General features: G+C 34.1%; 1 protein-coding gene across 1 annotated transcript in view; it reads left to right on the forward strand.

The window, feature by feature from the left end:
* Positions 1 to 2235: 2235 nt before the first annotated feature.
* LOC130585548 (syntaxin-binding protein 5-like) overlaps positions 2236 to 18273 on the forward strand; it is a gene marked incomplete at its 5' end in the record, with an annotated part of 54416 nt that continues 38378 nt past the window's right edge. The window contains 3 exons of the mRNA XM_057386098.1: positions 2236 to 2408; positions 7725 to 7850; positions 11319 to 11470. Coding sequence (XP_057242081.1) covers positions 2236 to 2408; positions 7725 to 7850; positions 11319 to 11470 — 451 coding nt within the window. The remainder of the gene's footprint in view (positions 2409 to 7724; positions 7851 to 11318; positions 11471 to 18273) is intronic.

An 18273-nucleotide genomic window follows, 5' to 3' on the forward strand; every position in this document is an offset into this window, starting at 1 on the left:
GTAATTTCATGTTACTGACCAGCTCATGTATAATGCTGCTAAAATTACTCCATTTCAGTATTCTTACATTGTTCCACACCAACTGCACCTGATCTTTTATTATTTATGATTTAATGTCTTTTTTCCCTGTCCTTCATTTTTCTGGCTGAATTACTTCATTGCTGGTATTTCCTGAAGTGTTATAATATATGCAATTTAACAGTTTCTCAGATTTCATCTGTAATTAATAAGCATATTTCTAAATTATGCAATCTTGGTGGCATAGTCACAGAATTCCCCTGGGTTTCTCTAAAATGGGCCTTCTCTCTTGTTTCTGCATTTTTGCTGCTTACATTTGAGTCTTTACTCCTAAATTATGGGGTTTTTTTAATCAAAAGTATGGAATTCTTCACTGGAATTTGCAGCTGACTTTAGGCTGTCTCAGGATTTCTTTGCAGCCTGAGCTACAAATCTTTGTGTTCTCCCTTTCTTATCAGCCAGATTGAATTTACCTTGAGTTCAATCTCCCAATATCAGCATTTTAAGGCCTCCACGTTGGTTTGACCGCCCTGATGTCAATTCTGTAAAGTTATTTGGAGGTAAATAGGAAGCAGAGAAGGTACTCAGAGGTTTCTCCATGCAGCAGGGAAGTTTGCAGCAGAATGTGCCTTTGAGGCACCAAATGTGCCTGTGATTTCCTAAATAAAAAATTTCCTAAATAAAAAATAAAAAATTTCCTAAACCAACTGATTTCCTAAATAAAAATATTGTTTGCATCATTTCATAGCAAATTCTGGAGGAGACCACTATGCATGAGAGAAATTCTGCTTCGTATCCAACCTTGGAGTCATTGCCATGCAGTTATATAAAAAGCATTTGCTGCTGGTTTTTTTTTTTTTATTTTTATTTTCTCATCTGAATCCACTCTGTCCTGTCTCAAAAGGATCTATTAATTAAACATTATCACTTTCTCAGTGAGAGTCTTTCCTTAGTGAAAATCCTCTTCAAAGCTCTTGAGAAGAGCCATAGGAAAGAAGTTAACAATCATTTGAATATGGAAAGGGGAATCAATTAGCCTAGTGATGAGATCCTCCAAAAATATCTTTACTCTGTGTCAAAATAAATCAGTTTTACATTTCTATAACCCTCCTAAACTCCACTTTAAGGAGGCACAAAAAAAATTCACAGTCATGTTGTAAGCCTGATTTTTCCCTTCTCTCTTCAAATGCATAATAACTAGAATTTAACAAAATTAATTTTAGTAGAGAAAGGAATAAACACAGAAAAACATCCAGAGAAGAGTGATGCACTTCTAACATGGTAAGCAGAAGAACATACTCTTCAACAGTTATTCCAGTCCTGAATAAAGATCAAACAGCATTATAAATTGTTTCAGTCAGCTGCAATTACTTCCAGATCAGATTTGCCTGAACTCAATATTTCATTCATTAGTCTTTGAAGGTAAATATTATCTGTAGGTTTCTTTAACTGATTCAGGCAAAAAATATCCTTGAATTTTGCAAGGAGAAAACAAAAGTGAAATTTAAAAAAAAAAAAGATTCTCTCTCCTAGTTAAATAGAATCACTTTTTTTTCTGAAATGTTATGTGTTTTAATGCAATGGTTGAGAAATGGGTGACCCTTCCGTACTACTCACCTTTATCTTCCAATTCTCATAAAATTTAGGTATTTTGTTAATGTTCATTCTGGTACAGATGTCTCAGAGAAGGATTACAAAGATGGAGTTTGCAGTGTTTACCTCTGCAATTGCTTCTGTTCCTTTCAAGGCAGCAGCACTGAAATTCCTGTTCAGTAATCTCCAGTCTTGTACCTTGGTTTTTATTCTTTTCAAAATGGGGATCTCCTTGGACAACTCATGAGGTAGAAAAAATTGCTTCATGTTTACTTAGCTAGATTTGAACATTTTGTCCAGTTTCCTCTGTGTTTTGGAGTCCTTCAGTTAGTATTTCCTGAATTACTGGAAAGAATTTCAGGGTGTTTTTGCCTGGTTGGTTTGCCTTTCCCTTTTTAGAGAGGCCACAGGGAAAACAAAATGTAACTGGTTTGAATATTGCTTTCTAGAATCAAACTTTCTAAAATCAAACCCATTCATTCTAAGGAACACAGAGCTGTCTGTGCTGTTATTTCTGATTTCCTGGCTCCCACCTTTGGACAATGGTATCAGTACTATTCACACTGTCAGGCTTATCCATCCATAACTTAATTTTTTTTTATATTATTTATTTATTTATTTAAGTCTCTAGAGGTACGACTTCAATGTGAAGTAGAAGACATCATTACTCCTGAACCAGAAACAAATCCTCCATTTCCAGATGCCTCCTCCCAGCTTCCTTCTTTAAAGAGTCTTTCAGGCAGTACCAACACTGTGGCATGTGAAGGAACAATGAAGGATAGCATCCCATGTCTTAGGTAAGTCTGTGATATTGTTCAAAGATTTATCTTTCTAAAAAGCATTCCTATCTGTTAATTAATCCATCAGCTACCAAGAAAAAAGAGGTTAATTGTATGTATGTGACACAAAGAAACCAGAATATATAAGAATATATAACACAAAATAATTAAGGCATAATAATCAACAAGGGGTTTTAAAAGGATAGAAATAATTATGAAGAATATAAACTGTTGAAGTAAAGGTTTGACTGTCATTTTTCAGTGTGATCTAAATGTTCAAGAAATTTCTGAGGAATTTTTTTTAATAGTTCATGAAGAAATTTCCATAAAAGCTGATCTGTGCAAAGCCTTCTCTCTTTGATTAAGTATTATAACACTAAAATTTTTCTTTATGAAAGAACAGTGTATTTTATGGTGTGTAAGGCATGGAAACTGTTCATGCTTATGAAACAATCTTTGGAATATGCAATTATAAAACAGTTACACTCTGTTGAAGTATATATTTATTTAATCTTTAGAAAGAAGCAAATTGTTTTTTGATAGAATACATTGTCACTGTTTTGGAGTAGATTAATATGTTGTTATTAGTAAGGCAGAAAAATTATAGGTTTGAATAGTTAAAAACAAGAATTCTGTGCAAAACTCTATAAACTGTAATTTTCCAGCAATTAGAGTGCATTGCTGACAACAATTGCTCTCATTTTAGTGACTTGATTATTAAACCTGTTAAATGCTTATTTCAAAAGCAGTTTAAATGAACATTTCCTGACTTTGCTGAATCTTTGGGCTGCTTGGCTCCTGAAAATATCATTAACATTTAATGCAATACTGTGATATGGTCCTTGTAGAATTAACACTATTTTTTTGGCATCCTGCTCATTTGTCCATCTCATTCAATCAGGCAGTTGAACTTCAGACCTCAGTTTAATCATTAATTTGAAATGAAAATCAATAGAAGAGGCAGAGATAAGATTTTAAAAAAGCCCAGCTGTGAAACCTATCTATGACATTGAAATCAAGAAGAATGCAATCATTTCACTGGCTGAGATTTTCCCTTAAAAGATTCTTATTTGATTTTGTCTGGGAAGGAGAGGAATTGTTGATAGTGGAGACAGAAAAGTTTTTATGAACCCACAGAGGTTCTGTTTGTTAGTTTTTAAAAGTTTTCTTAACTCCATATAATCTCACATTAAACTGTCCAATAATTTTTTGTCAGATTTTACACAAAGGAACTGTAATATTATTTTGACTGAGAAGTGATTTTTCAAAGTGAGAGTAATTACACCAATAGAACTGCTGGCACAGTTAATAATATTTTATTTAGATAAAATATCTTTATGTATGCTCTCATCCTTCTCAATAAGAAAACACATACAAATATCCACACTTTGCCCCCAAATCCTAACTGGATCCACAGGCCTTGTCTGTCCAAAAACTTCTGATCTAAGCAGAATTACCATGGTAAAAAGAAAATAGTGCTGAAAACACAGGAAAAAACCAGCAAAGATCAGGATGATTCTGTTGACTTTATATTCAAATCATTCAGCAGCACAGAATCTCAAATACAGCAATGATAATGTAAAGCTGCAGCCACCTGCAGATAAATACTTTTGATATAAATGCTGTTATCATAAAGCTGTACTAAGAATGTCATTCTTTTCGTTCCCAATCTTCCAATATCATCCCAAAATTAGGTCAAGGATTTTGACAGTAGCTTCAAGTAACTCCAAAGTGCTGAGGATCTGTGAATATCTTGTGATGAAAACTAAAAATCAAAACTTTGCAACAACCAAATTCAGTGTAGCATAACAAGAACATGTCAAGGAAATCACTGAAATGTCTACTTTCCTTCTGCTCACAGAAGACTCTTGCAGTCTGTTTAGGCTTAAATTATAAACACTAAAAAAAAAAAAAAAAAAAAAAAAAAAAAAAAAAAAAAGAAGCAGTCCAAATCAAAGTGGAGAAGATTTGAATATTTTCATTACTAGCAAAATGGTTAATGAAACAAAGGAAATAGCACAAAGATTCTTAAGAAGATGAGAATGATACAAACATGAGAATGACAACCTTAATCATGAAACATGAAATTATTTTCCTCCATTATTCTAGTCTTTCACCACCTACAGCTTATTCTATACCAGAGAAAATCCCTGTGAAATAATATCCATTTTTCCAAAGTAGATCCTCAAATCTGCAGTGAAAAATATTTAGAGAGAAAGGTGCTTGCTTTTTTCCCTCAGGTGACAACAATCCAAAAGAAAACTTAGAATGTGCTTCAAGTTCACTGATTTTTTCAGCATGCCGTTAAAGGCACATTGGAAAAGTAATACCAATAATTCAAAATAATTCAAATAATATTGGAAAAGTAATACCACATTAAAAAGCGTGGTTTTGAAGATCAGAATTAATTCTGCAGCCATTGTCAGTCTCATGGTAGCTTCTTTAGAAGAAGGAGAGTATAAAGGCATTGCTTTGACAGGTCCTTGTTGGAGCAGCATGCTTTATTCTTGTGTTCCCCCACATCATCAGTTATCCCTTAGAAAAGATGGATGGAAAGCTCAGCTGAAAGGGCATTAGACTAAGTCCTGTTTTATATTTTTATAAAGTTAGGTCAGGAAAGCTGAAATTGGGGGCAAGATGGAAAGAGCACCACTATTAATGCCTCTCACAGACATTAGAAGTTGAAGGGCTCCATCACAAAGATACTCTGAAGGACTATTTGTGTAAATATTTAGCTTCTGCTTGCTGTGAAATTTCTTTGAAAATAATACATCTTTACTGTATACAACTCTTGTTTCTAGTTCCAGTTTATCCAGATCTCAGAAGACCCCTCTCCCTCAGCAGCTTGAGTTCACAGATATTCATACCTTTGTTCTTACCACACATATTCCTGTGTAATCCTGGGCTTGCTTCATTAAGATTATGGATAACAACTCTTCAGAAATGCTCATGGATATGTATCATATGAACAAAGAAAAGAGCAAAGCTTTAGTGCCAACAGAACAGGTCAGAAATTGCCAAACTGTGAGCAGAGGTTTGCTGTTAATAGAAAACAACAGTACAAAGCCATTGCCAGCTGTGGTGGGTTGAGCATTTGCTGAACTTTTCTGTCACATCTTTCCTATGACAATATCCACAATATCTGTGCTCCAGAAAAATGCACATGTAAGGTCTGAGGAGTATTACAGGGAAAAGAAATATAGCAGTGAGTGTTCCAAGCTGCTATTTAGGAAATGCATTTGGAGAGACAGAAAAGGAATGACTTCCTTATCAAGTAATAAATAAGGGAAAGTTTTGGCAAGGTCTGTAAATCCCCTGGAATAGAAATGTAAGTGGTACAGCATAAACTGTATCAGTGAAATGGTTAAACAATTCGAGGGAGGGTGTGAATGTATTCTGAGCCCACTCAGGAACAGTTTTCTGGCACAAACTGTGGCCCATGAGGGATCCAGGCTGGAGCAGTCTGTCCCAAAGAACTGCACTCCACACTGGAACAGGGGATCTGCATGAAAAAGGAATGGCAGGTAGAAAATACAGAGTGTTATGAATGACTACACTGTTCCCCACCTCTGCTGTGTTGCTTGGGATGGGGAAATAGGTAGAAAAGTCAGGAATGAAACTGAGCCTGAAAAGAAGGGAGGGGGAGAGGGTAGTTTAGTTTCAAAGAATTCTTCACTCTTCTACTCTAKTTTTAATTGGCAATAAATTAAATTAATTTTCCCCAAGTTGAGTCTGTATTGCCTSTGGTGGTAGTTGCTAAGTGAYCTTCCTGTCTTAYCTCAACTCATGAGCTCTTTAATCTTRTTTTCTTCCCCTGTCCTGTTGAGGAAGGGGAGTGAGAGAGCAACTCAATGGGTGTCTGGCAGACAGATGAGCTTAAGCTACAATATATATGATAGTCTTATTAAGAAAATAGTCTTTATGTTCTAAAAAATTTTCAAAAAGCTTCTACTGTTAATATTGAGCAGGAGATTTTATCTCTGTGACATAAGGTACACCCAATGCTCCATGTAGCATGAAAATGTGAGAAGTAGTGCACTGTCATTTGTTTTTCATAACTTCTTTCCCAATTAAAGCACTAATTTCTTTGTCTATTACCCATTGTGCTATTGGAGTTACCTTGTTATGAAGTTCTACCCCTGGTGTTATTCTGTGGTTATGTTTTATTTCCATGATTTCAATTTTCCAAGATTGCCAATAGCCCTATTTGCCTCCAAGAGCTCTATCCCAATAGATGCAATCAGAGTATCTACAAAGAACCTGCTGGTTATTGAATGAGAAATTTGAATATCTTCCCTTGAAAGAAGTTCTTCTTTACTTGCTTCTGAATAGGGATTAGTTGTGTTTTTCCCAATCTGACCCAACATCTTTTCAGGTGTTTGGGCCAGAGCTGCTTGGAAAACTTGCAGAGTAACACCACAGTCACATTCAGGAGATGTCTGTGTCATCAAAGATCTCTTCTCCAAAATCCACTACATAGGATAATACTGCTTAAGTGTGGTAGGGAAGGAGTCAAAGCAGAAGGAAATGCTATGTACCAAAAATTGTGATTCTTCAGAATGTGTTGTCCGTGTCTATATCCACCAGCTACTCTCTTTCCTCTTTTATTTCTTGCTCTCTTTTTGGGGACTGTTTTTCACAGGGGTAGAGGATGATGTGTGACAGACTGCAAAAGGTGCAATGTCAGCAGTCTCACAGTGGGCTTGACCTGTAAATTACTACCAGCAGCATGAATATACTAATGACTATCATGAATACCTCAAAGTATTGCTATTATTGCATGTTCTCTTTCAGTGTATCCCACATTAGCTTGTACCACTCAAAAATACACAGAAAACAACCATACAGAGGTGTTCAGCTCTTACACATCCCCTTCAAATGTACACCTTCACTACCTGCTTTGCAAGGCACTGAATTTACCATTACACAGTAGGATCAGGTATTAATAGTTATATCAGATTTGATGTAAGAAGCATTCATTCACATATTAGGTGATTATACTCCTAGAAATAAAACTCCTAGAAATAAAACTCCTAGAAATAAAAATTATACTCCTAGAAATAAAAATAAAACTCCTAGAAATAAAAAATGGACAAAGTTTTGAATACAGACCATTACAGAAAGGTCTGTCTTCTCATCTTCTCTCACCTCTGCATTTTTTCGTTATGCTTTACTTCACAACAAAAAACTTCCAAATACACAGAAATGTCCTTTTTCAAAGTCTCAAAAGCAAGCATTTTAGATTTTCCATTCATTGCTCCTAAGGATGCAAAGCAGTTGCTATTCATGGCCCAGTGTTGGTAGATTTGTTCTGATTTTTGTCCCTTTTTTTAGTGTGAAGGCTCGACCTGTGCGGATGCCTCCTGGCTACCAGGCAGATCTTGTTATCCAGCTGGTGTGGGTGGATGGTGAACCTCCACAACAAATTACCAGTCTTGCTGTAAATTCTGCTTATGGACTGTAAGTAACTCAAAATTAAGGTTGCATTGATTTGCTGTTTATTGTATTAAATTGTGTATTTTCCAGCTATACTTCAGAATTTCCCACAGGCAATTAAGGTCAAAGCAAAGTATTCACCAGATGCTATAAATCAGAATCCTGAGGTAAAAATTATTTGAATTGACACAAGATTGTAATATGGGATGCTAAACTGCCATTTTTACTAATCCTATTTAAATACTGAATCCTATTTACTAATATTTTTACTAAATATTTTTACTAAATATTTTTACTAATCCTATTTAAAAGACTGAATCTTTTCCCATTATTCTGTTCATCTTTTCAAATAAAATCTAATTGCATTTCAAATCTGTCATTTTCAAAGTTGTTTTGAAAGGTTCACCAAGGTGAAATGCGTTTAATAGAAAATGGTGAAGTGATTAACTGTTAAATGCCGTTTATCATGACATCATATCTTAGTTGGAAATTTTCTTCTGAGAGCAGCATTTTTATGTCTGTGCTAATGTCTGCACAAGAACCAGTGACCTGAAACTGAGAATTGAATAAGAAGCATTTAAATTCAGTATTCTGTGTGGCAAGGCAAATGAGTGCATGTAATTGTTTCCTCAGGTTCAATTTATTTGCAAATTTTAATTTTTCTTTTACTGAGAGTCACTCAGATACATTAAAATGGCATTACTCCAATAAAATTWTTGGCTGTAATATGTGTTAGGTGCTGACTCTAMTGATTTTCAGTAAGTCACTGGACTMTTTTCAGAAACATTGGCAGTTTAATGCAGCAATGCACATTTGTGCAGAAATATTGTCTTTTGGGGTCTGATTTTTTAAGTTTTCAGCCTGAATTTCTAGATAGTTTCCTATTTATGAATTCTAGGAGTTTCTTTTCTTTACCATACCTCGGTGCATTTGTCACTTGTGCAAATTGTTGGGTTTTGCCTGATTTGCTCCCTTGCAGGTCTCAGACCTCAAACCAGCATCTAAATAATAAAAAAAAAAATCAAAACATTCTGTCACTTGTAAACTGCTCTGGTAGGTTGTGATTCTCCCAATAGTCACAGTGGTTTCCTAAACCACGGATTTGATTCCATCAAATGTTTTCAATTGTTCCATTTGCTGGGAGCAATGGTAGTTTCCAGGACAGCCTCCTTTAAAACACCACATGCTAAGTACATGAGTGTTTCAGAAATAAATGCATGTATAAAAAAAATAGGCTGATAACCTAAATTTATTTTTCCTAAAAAAACTACCCAAGAAAGGTCTTTTTCCTTACATTTTTTTCTGCAGACTCTCTTCCTATCTCTTGTCTCTCTTAACTTTTTCCTCAGGCCTATGACAAGGCAATGTCCTTTCATCAGAATTTTTGTTTACTTCATTAATTGTCACCTGTTATCCAACCTCACAAAATGGAAAACCTCTTCCACTTCAGCATTAAGCATGAGAACGTGTAATTTTTGCCATGCTAATTATTTGGGTCATCTTTTACCTAATTTTTCTTCCTATAATGATCAGTTAAATTAGGTCAAAAGGTTAAAATGGTTAGTGTGTTCTGGAGAGTCCATTTGCAGTATTCTTTTAATTACTCTGATTTCTGGAGCAATTTTACTGCAGCCATGAAACAGGAATAAAGTGAGATGCAAAAAACTTTTATTCCCATCAAAGATGAAAGACTTCAGACACTGCAAAATTTTATTTATTGTATTTGGTTTACTTTTAACAGTACCAAGGCTGCAAATTAACAGCATTAACAGCTGTATTATTTATGTTAAAACTTCTCCATGTTAAAAAGTAGAAAAGAAAATTTTACAAAATGCTTCAATTACAACTGAAGAACTAACCTTGAGGAACAAGGTTAAATACAAATAATAAATCTGTTTTAAAGTAGGTTCTGTTGGACTGAAAGCACTCACTGTAAATTTATTACCAGCTCATGGGGTAACAGTTTTCAGCTAATCTACATATTAATTAAGAAATGTCTGATGAGGTTTTTATGACATTTCTGTGAAAGATACCAACAGAACAGAATATCACCTAGCAACTAATTCTGTTCAAAAGTGAGAAATTCATTTTGTATTTGATTTCATAAGCACTTTGTTGTTAGCAATTTATCTTAAGCCTTGTTAATAGTAATAGCTGTCTAGATTTTTTTACCAATCCTCAGAAGTGTTATAATATTAATGAGCAATTTCTGATTCTTTTTTAAACTAATTTGTTTGKGTATAAGAAATATTAGATCYCTGTGTGTGAAATTAGAGGAGTTTAGAAAAATACAGATCAGGAAATGATTCATTTTTGGTACATGAATAAATAATTTCATTTTACCTTATTTGGTGTATGGAACCTTCTTTTTATAATGAAAGCAGTGTAAACAAAAAAGGTGAAACAGAGGCAAATTTTCTAGCTTCCCATCTTCTGCTTTTTCCACCTCATTACTTTTCTCTTTCATTGTTGTTTTTCCACACACAGATTCCTTTCAGATATTTTGGGGATATATTAAGAAGAGTCAGGTAGACATGAGCACACAGCTCACTTTTAGTGTGAATTAAGTGTTGAAATATTTTGCAGGGATTTGAACTAACCATCTTAATCACTTTTTACATAAAATGACAGAACTTGGTAACAAGTGATTCTGAATAGGATTGAATATGGTTTGGGGTTTTGAGTTTCTTTGCAGTTGTACCTGCAATCCTTTCTGTCTGGAGCTGGAAATTGCAGTCACATACAAAAAGAGAGAGATCTTGCCCATAAAACAAAGCACCATCAAAATGCATTTGCAAAAGCATTTTAGAGGGGTAGAGATTTTCAACAGAAATCTCTGCTGTACATAAGCTGACAGAGTTGGAAAGAAATTTTTTAAATGCCTTTCTGATTTGGGTATCTCCACAATACATCCTAATACATTTCATTTATCCTTTATATTTAGCTTAAAAGAATTTTTTTTTTACATGTATGTGTTTATATTTTAATCTATATTTGTATTTTATATAAATGCACAACCACTTTCATAAGATCTATGTCCGACTTGTAGGACATAATAATTATAATAAAATAAATAAATAATTATAATAAAATAAATAAATAATTATAATAAAAGAAAATTATTATATTTGTAGGGCATAATAATGATAATAAAAATATGTAGGACATAATGTCATAATAGGACATTAATTTATATCATTATTACAGGAATTCTGTTGTTCTGTGAAGCAGCATTTAGACATCACTGCAATGTGTTTGGTACAAAAAGCTGGTAAAAGTTGTGAGTCTGCTCTCTGGGAAGTTAATTCAGAAAACAGTTTTAAAGATTCAGGATTAAAAATCTGTAAGACATAAAAACTGGAAGCTTTGAGTAGTTTGTGAAGAAAAACTTTGGTGCGGAATTCATAATAACGTACAATAATTATTGTTTTGAGTTAGGAATACATTTAATTCCATATTCCTAACACTCCTGATGGACGTTTCTCTTTGCAGAGTGGCATTTGGGAACTGCAATGGTTTGGCTGTGGTGGATTTCATGCAGAAGACAGTTCTGCTGAGCATGGGCACCCTGGAGCTCTACGGATCCAGCGATCCCTACCAACGTCAACCCCGCTCACCGCGCAAGAGCCGCCAGTTTGCTGCAGGTAAGGGATAAATCATTCTGCTACAAGCTTGATATTTTTCTTCATTTTTTTTGCCTGTGGCTTTTTATATTGCTTTTGATTATATGCATGATTATTTGCCAGCTGGTGGAGTTTCTAGAATTTGACAAAAGAAATTTGACGTGCTCTAGGTGCGGGTGTTTTCTCGGAAACAAAATGGTTTATGAGGTTTTTTTTTTTCTCTTTTGGGATGGAGGTCAGCAAGTAATTCCCTTAGCTGAGTCTGGAAAAAATCATAATTAACAGAACAATTATGTTTCTCTGGCAGTCACTTGAAGTGTAATTTGTATGCTATTTTCTTTGTGGTTTCAATAAGTTTATTCTAATAAGTAAGACTTGAATTTAAGCTTAGTTGTACCTTCTGCTATTCATTTGACTAGTCAGTTGTGTTTAGAGAAGTGTAACACCTAGGATGTGTTATGTAGATATCACAAACAGCTCAAATTAACCCCTTCTTTAATGAACTAAAGTTCCTGATATAAACATGCAACATCCAGCTGTAGCCCATTTTAAAATCTGATGCTAAGAGGATCACTTTGGTAACTCAGAATTGTTATTATGCATTGTGTATCTGAAATATTTCATATAAAATATAAATATATGGTACTTTGATACAGCTAAATTTTACCATACTTTGTTGGTTAACTAAACATTTACTTGTATGAGAAAAAGTCAGAAGATCATCTGTGTTTCAAGTTTTTTCACTTGACATGTTCCATAGTAGCATGCTAGAGTCAGACACAATTCTGAAATGTGTTTTACATAGCTGTGAAGTTTTAGAATTAAATTTAAAAATACCTTTGAAAATGTGAGTTTTAAATCTAACCCTAAAATTATAAAAGCAACAGATTATGGTGGGTTTATGCCATCAGCATTTTCATCAGCAGTAAATCATGAAATCCTACTTCTCCTTGGAGTTATGGGAATTTTTAAAGTTAATTGGGAATGTGTTTACACTCCAAACAGAAAGTAAAATTTAGACATAATTCTGAGAATAAAATAGAAGTCTTCAGGCCTACTTCTGCTCCTCAAAACCTCATAATCATGGCAAGCTTAGTTCCCATCTGTGCCAAGTGTTAAATATGTAGATTTGGCACATCTGAGGAGAAAAAAGACAACAGCTCCAGGTTCCCTTCAGCTTCTCTGCCTCCCAGTAGCTCCCTAAGAAATGTGAGCAGCTAGCCACAAAAATGCTGCAGAACAATGGGTAAAGGTTGTAGGAAAAGCTGTTCTCAGCCCTGTATCACAGAGGGTTTTTCTCTGGCAGTGACAGTCTGGGCCAATCCTTTAAGGCATCATTCCAGCAGAATGGAGCCCACTGGGGATAAATGACCACCAAGAAGGATTGCACACTTCTAGATTGCACATAGAAACTATGCATCTAAAAAAAGCCTCAGCTGCTTTCTCACCATCCATCCCACACCCTTTCCTTTTTTTGATTCTTTTTTCTTGTTATATCTCCCAATTGGAAGGTAAGCATCTGCTGAAATTTCTTCACCTTGGCTGTTCTAGATGCTGGTTATGATATCACTTCCTTTCACTTTAGACTGTTTTTTCTCTCTTTCCTCTGCCTGCTGCTGATGCTGGTGTACTGGCATGTTCCAAAGACAACTTTTGCATGCGTGGCCTGTCTAACTTTTATCCAGATTTAACGAAACGGATCCGTACTTCCTATCAGAGTAAGTTCTATAAAGGTTAGGCAAAAAGCTTTATCATGATTGGACTATGCCTGACTTAAACCCATGTGTTTGTGCTTTGTAATGTGTTTTTTTAAACACATTCAGCATGCATGCAAACTTACTACATTTTGTGATGTCAACCATGCTTATTTTGGACAATTACCTTTATTATACAGAAATTCTTTTCTTTCAAAAGAGTCAGAGAAAACCTCAGTGTTATATGGGGCAGACTGGGCCTTAGAAATTATTTTTCAGTGATGTTATGTTCATGGTGGTGGTATCTTGATTTGGTTTTTTAGTTGTTTCCATGTACATTTACTAATATGAAGCATTTCTTGTTTTGCAATGGCACTATCTGTAGTTATCAATTTAATTCTTCCCTTTTTTCAGAAGAACAATGTGTCTTAAAAGAGTACCCATTGGATTGGATGCTGTGAAATTTAAAATTTTAATCTTGGTTTGGTACTTAAATATTTGGCTTTGGGGAACCATCTCGTGCCTCTGATCTTTGATGGGGAATGTAAAGTGGGCATAAAAATACATACATCAAAGAGGGCTATGAAAATTAATGGTTTTAATATCTTTAAATTTTGAGTTATACTGATACAAAATTTAAATATTAGTATTCATCACTGCAGAATGCAGTGAACAAAGTTATAATTAATTTTGTAAAAACGACTGTTCAACAGATGAGCCATACATATCTTAATTAACTGCAATGCTTATTCATAATTAGGTCTCTAGGATGCCTCTTTTTAAAGTACTTTTCACAGAACAACTGGATAGGCAATTTTACATTGAATATTCAGTATAGGCAAGATAGGGGAGTGGCAGTTATTTTATCATCTCTATAAATATGAAGTGATGTAGCTGTTGAAATACATTGGTACTCCTGCACGACACATTCTGTTCCATCCCTCTAGGCTGATTTCTGTGACTTTATTTCATAGTAGTTCATAAAARGTGGTCTGTTTAGTTAAAAGACTARTCTAGTTACAAATTCAGCAGTTCACAAAAAGGTTTGGTGTATGATATCCCAAAGTCTATTAGTCTAGCATTGCTAATTTCAAGTCTGTAACAAAGAACCTGAGAGACAGACAGCAGTCAAAAGTTTGGGGGGTTTTTCCCTCCTCTAAAATGTTAATAAATTCTAAGGTTAAAAATTACCAGTGTTTTCATTTAGAATTACAAACACAGACCATAGAGTCTTTCATAGCTGAAAATRTATTATCTTGTTTCCATCTTCAACCTCAAAATTGGAAAATTCTGCAAAATCTTCCTATGAAGTATGAGTCTGGCTTTTAGGCAAGATCATTAGCAGCTTAATTTCTGTCCTCAAAAATGATTTGGTTCTTGATTTTGTTATTTGTTACTTATATAGGAGTATGTATTGTATGATCTGAAAGATGCACCAAGCAATAAGATCAAGAACAGTACTAGAATCTGTCATAGGCTGAAAATATCTTGCTAAGTTATTCTCAAGTTGTGCTTTGTTACATGTCTTATCTGAGAATGAGTTTTAAGAGAGGATTTTGGATTTTGCTTGCAAGTTTCACTCACAAAAGATGATGGGAAAAATATTTTGGAAATTGTGTAGTCAAAGCTGATATTATGACAATAGCAGGAACAATCATGTGATAACATTGGCATTAGATCTAAAGTTTTAAGTCTTATATCAATGAAAGWGGAAGTTAATGGGAAGATATGTGARTGGTTGCTTTAATTAAGTAATGAATCAGGAAGATAATTTCATGTGGATCAGTAGGAGAGAACAAGATCTGTAGGCATTGAAGCCAAAGAAGATATCATCAATGAGCAATGATTTTTTGTTGGGTGTTTTTGAGGTAATTTGCAGGAAGAGGCAATGAAATTTAGTATCGAGCCTGAATATGAGAGTTAAAGTGTGATRTTCAAAGATGTAACCAATATTATGGATTAGAGTGTCAGTGAAGACAGTGATGCTGATAGCTCTGTTGATGTAGTAAAGAGGAGAATTCAGCAAAAAAAAAAAAAAAAAAAAAAAAAAAAAAAAAAAAAAAAAAAAAAGTAGAGTTCATCTTGATGATGAGAAGTTCAGATTTGGACATTCCTGAGTGGATTCTGGAAAGACAGAATTACTGCTCTGACGTGGATGGAAGAAATCTGAGTTAGAGATGTGTATTTATGAACCATTAGGGTAATATATATATTTATATATATAGTTATTGGCATGTTTATGCAAAAGAATCTCTTTGAATACTGGATCAGAGAAAGAAAGTGTTGATATTTCAGTCTGGGATGTCCAGCAACTGAACAGGGAAAAAAAAAAAACAACCCAATAAATGTGTAAGAGGGAAAAAAAACAATATGTTGGAGAAGAGAGACTTTCCAGAGGAAAGACTTAATCTACATTATCAAAGACATCCAATATGCAAAGCATARTGGTAGAATAAATGTCTTGAATTTTAGCCAATAAATCTGTAGATAGTTTAATAATGATTGCTTATGTAAGGTGGACTCAAACACAACCAGGATGGACTCAGAGCATTAAATATTCTGTGCTTTGGGAGGTGAAAGTGGGAAAGGGGAAGCAAGGAGGGAAAAAATGTAACCAGTTCTAGGCATKCATAGTGGAAAGGACTGAAACATAATTGATTTGGGAAGTAATTTGAGGAAAATAAGAAGCTGAGGTGAGCATGAGTGCAGAGCTTGGGGTAATTTGCAGRTGTTGATGACCTGTTCCATTTGCTGTAACATCTACAGCCACTTTCCTTTGTGGTAAGATTATATGACAAGCTAAATAAAATAAAACACTCTGCAGCAGGGCAGAATTACGTTGTTGGTTGGGTTTTTTCTTTAATTGAAATCAAGTCATACATGTCATTACCTGATTTTGGGTAACATGTATTCAAATATTAAAACAAGTACATTTACTGCATCTAGAGGGGTAATGTCTGCAGCAGAATATAAAAATATCAAAATGATGCAAAAGGAATTTGCATCTCCTCTAGAAATTCATACCATCTGTTGGTAGAACAAGAAAATTGTCTTTATGAAGCATCCAAAATCTGKTCAAGTCCAAAGGATGTTGATAAATTGCAAAATAATTTTCATAATAAAGCTTTTCAGTGAGAAGTCCTTCCAAAGAATGCATGCMTAGATATATATAAATAGATAATTTTTTTAAAAGTATGATAATTCAGTGTGAAGATGATGGATTAAGATAACACTGAATTTACTTATTTTATTGGCTTGTGAATATTTATGATATTTTATTTATAATTCATATATTTATAGGCAAAGGTGTAGTGGCTTTGGGTGCTTTAGAGTAAATGATCAGTCTGAATCATTCAAACATACAGATAGAAATTGAAAATTTCAAAAATAATTTTAAATGACAAGTTCTTTAAAGTTGTTACCTCATACTAGACAGTACAGGTTTTGATACTTTAATGAAGAGGAAATGAGAATCACAGTAAATTTTGAAAAGTATCCATAGGACATGTGTTTTTAAGTGTTTTAATGCCTTATGTGATATATTTACATCTTGCACTATTTACATATGATTTGCTCAAATCAAAGCCAATTTCTTTATAATGTCCATTAGTATATCTTCTCTCGGGTGGTTCTCATTGCCAGTCTCAGGTTTTTCCTTTTCTTTTTACTGCTGTGTTCCTCTGGGTGGACTCAAAATTTGCTGGGGTTGGGGTTTTGGAGGGCTAAAAAATAGCTAAAGTATCTTGGCACACAAACTGCCTACAGGACTTCAAAATGGAAAGTGAAAATATTTTTTTAATCTAACTTCAGTAGCTCTTGCAGTGTCTCAGACATTTRAGGGAAGCTGAGGTCCATGGAAATATTTATACATGGTAAATTATTGAAAGTATTTCATTTGGATTCCTTTAAAAGGAAATAACAGTAAAAAATGAGCAGTAGTACAAGGAAAAGCTTGAGAGCTCCCTTTCTTATCTCAAAGGGAAACATTTAGTGGAATCAAAGGTAACAAATGTGTGTTTATCCTTTTTAGTGAATGAGCAATTCATTGGCTTATAACATCTTCAGAATTTAGAATTTAACAAGATTAAAAGAGACTTTGGATAAATGGGTGCATAATGAGCAGAACTCATTATAATATTTCAGCAGGAGAAAATCTGCAAGTGGAAGTGCTTAAACAAGTCTAAGTGAGRTTAAGCCAATCTCACACTGTACCATTTATTTCACATGGGGATATTTACATTTCTTTAAAAGCATCCATAGGTGGTCATTGCTAGAGGTGACAGTGTTCAGCATTTTTAGATACCATAACATAAAATGTATCTTTAATTTTTTATGTTGYAAAAGTGTGCCAAACATGAAGAAGTTGTGCTCTTCCTACAGCAATTGCTCTCGGGTGGTACAGTTTGGTGTTTTTTTCTGTTTCAGTCCATAGCACTATGATTTAAATTGAGATGGAATATTGTTTTTACAAACTTCATGAGGAAAAAAAAAAAAAAAAAAAAAAAAAAAAAAAAAAAAAAAAAAAAACCAACCAAAAAAAACCCCAAAAATAAACCAAAAAAAACCCAGAAAAAACCCAAAAAAACCCAACTATTTAGAAGCAAAATCTGACCTGGGATTTGACATTGTTACCAACATCAGTACCAATTATACAATGTTTAGATCATCATCAAGGTTTTAAAACTTCAGTATCTGCTGTAATGCATTTACAACAGAGACTTACAATATTTTATTTATCCAAGACTCTGAGGCAATGGAAATGTGCCAAAATTGCTCCCACTGCACCTCACTGACAGTTCTGCAGCAAAAGTCAATTCTGTCCCAAATCTCTAGGTACATATAGAAATCCAGAGTTCAAGTGGAATCAAGATTTGCTGGAAGAAAGATGTGCTAGAGAGGCTCCCTAAATGATTMCAGTTTCTGAATATTCTCAGTTTTGAATACCATCAAAAGTGMCTGAACTCACAGCTGATTGAAATAATAAAATTTTAGCACAGATTCTAAGTTGAACAAATATTCAAGTACTTTTCTCAAAATAAAAAAAAAAATTTTGGTTTTCAACAGTAATATCTAGTTTGGCAGCTGTTGTTTTTAAAATCAGGAGGAAATATGTCATTAATAGTGATTTAA

This window comes from Malurus melanocephalus, unplaced genomic scaffold (assembly GCF_030028575.1).
Source record: "Malurus melanocephalus ecotype Western Australia unplaced genomic scaffold, MMel_1.1 scaffold_914, whole genome shotgun sequence".
Taxonomy (NCBI): Eukaryota; Metazoa; Chordata; class Aves; order Passeriformes; family Maluridae; genus Malurus; species Malurus melanocephalus.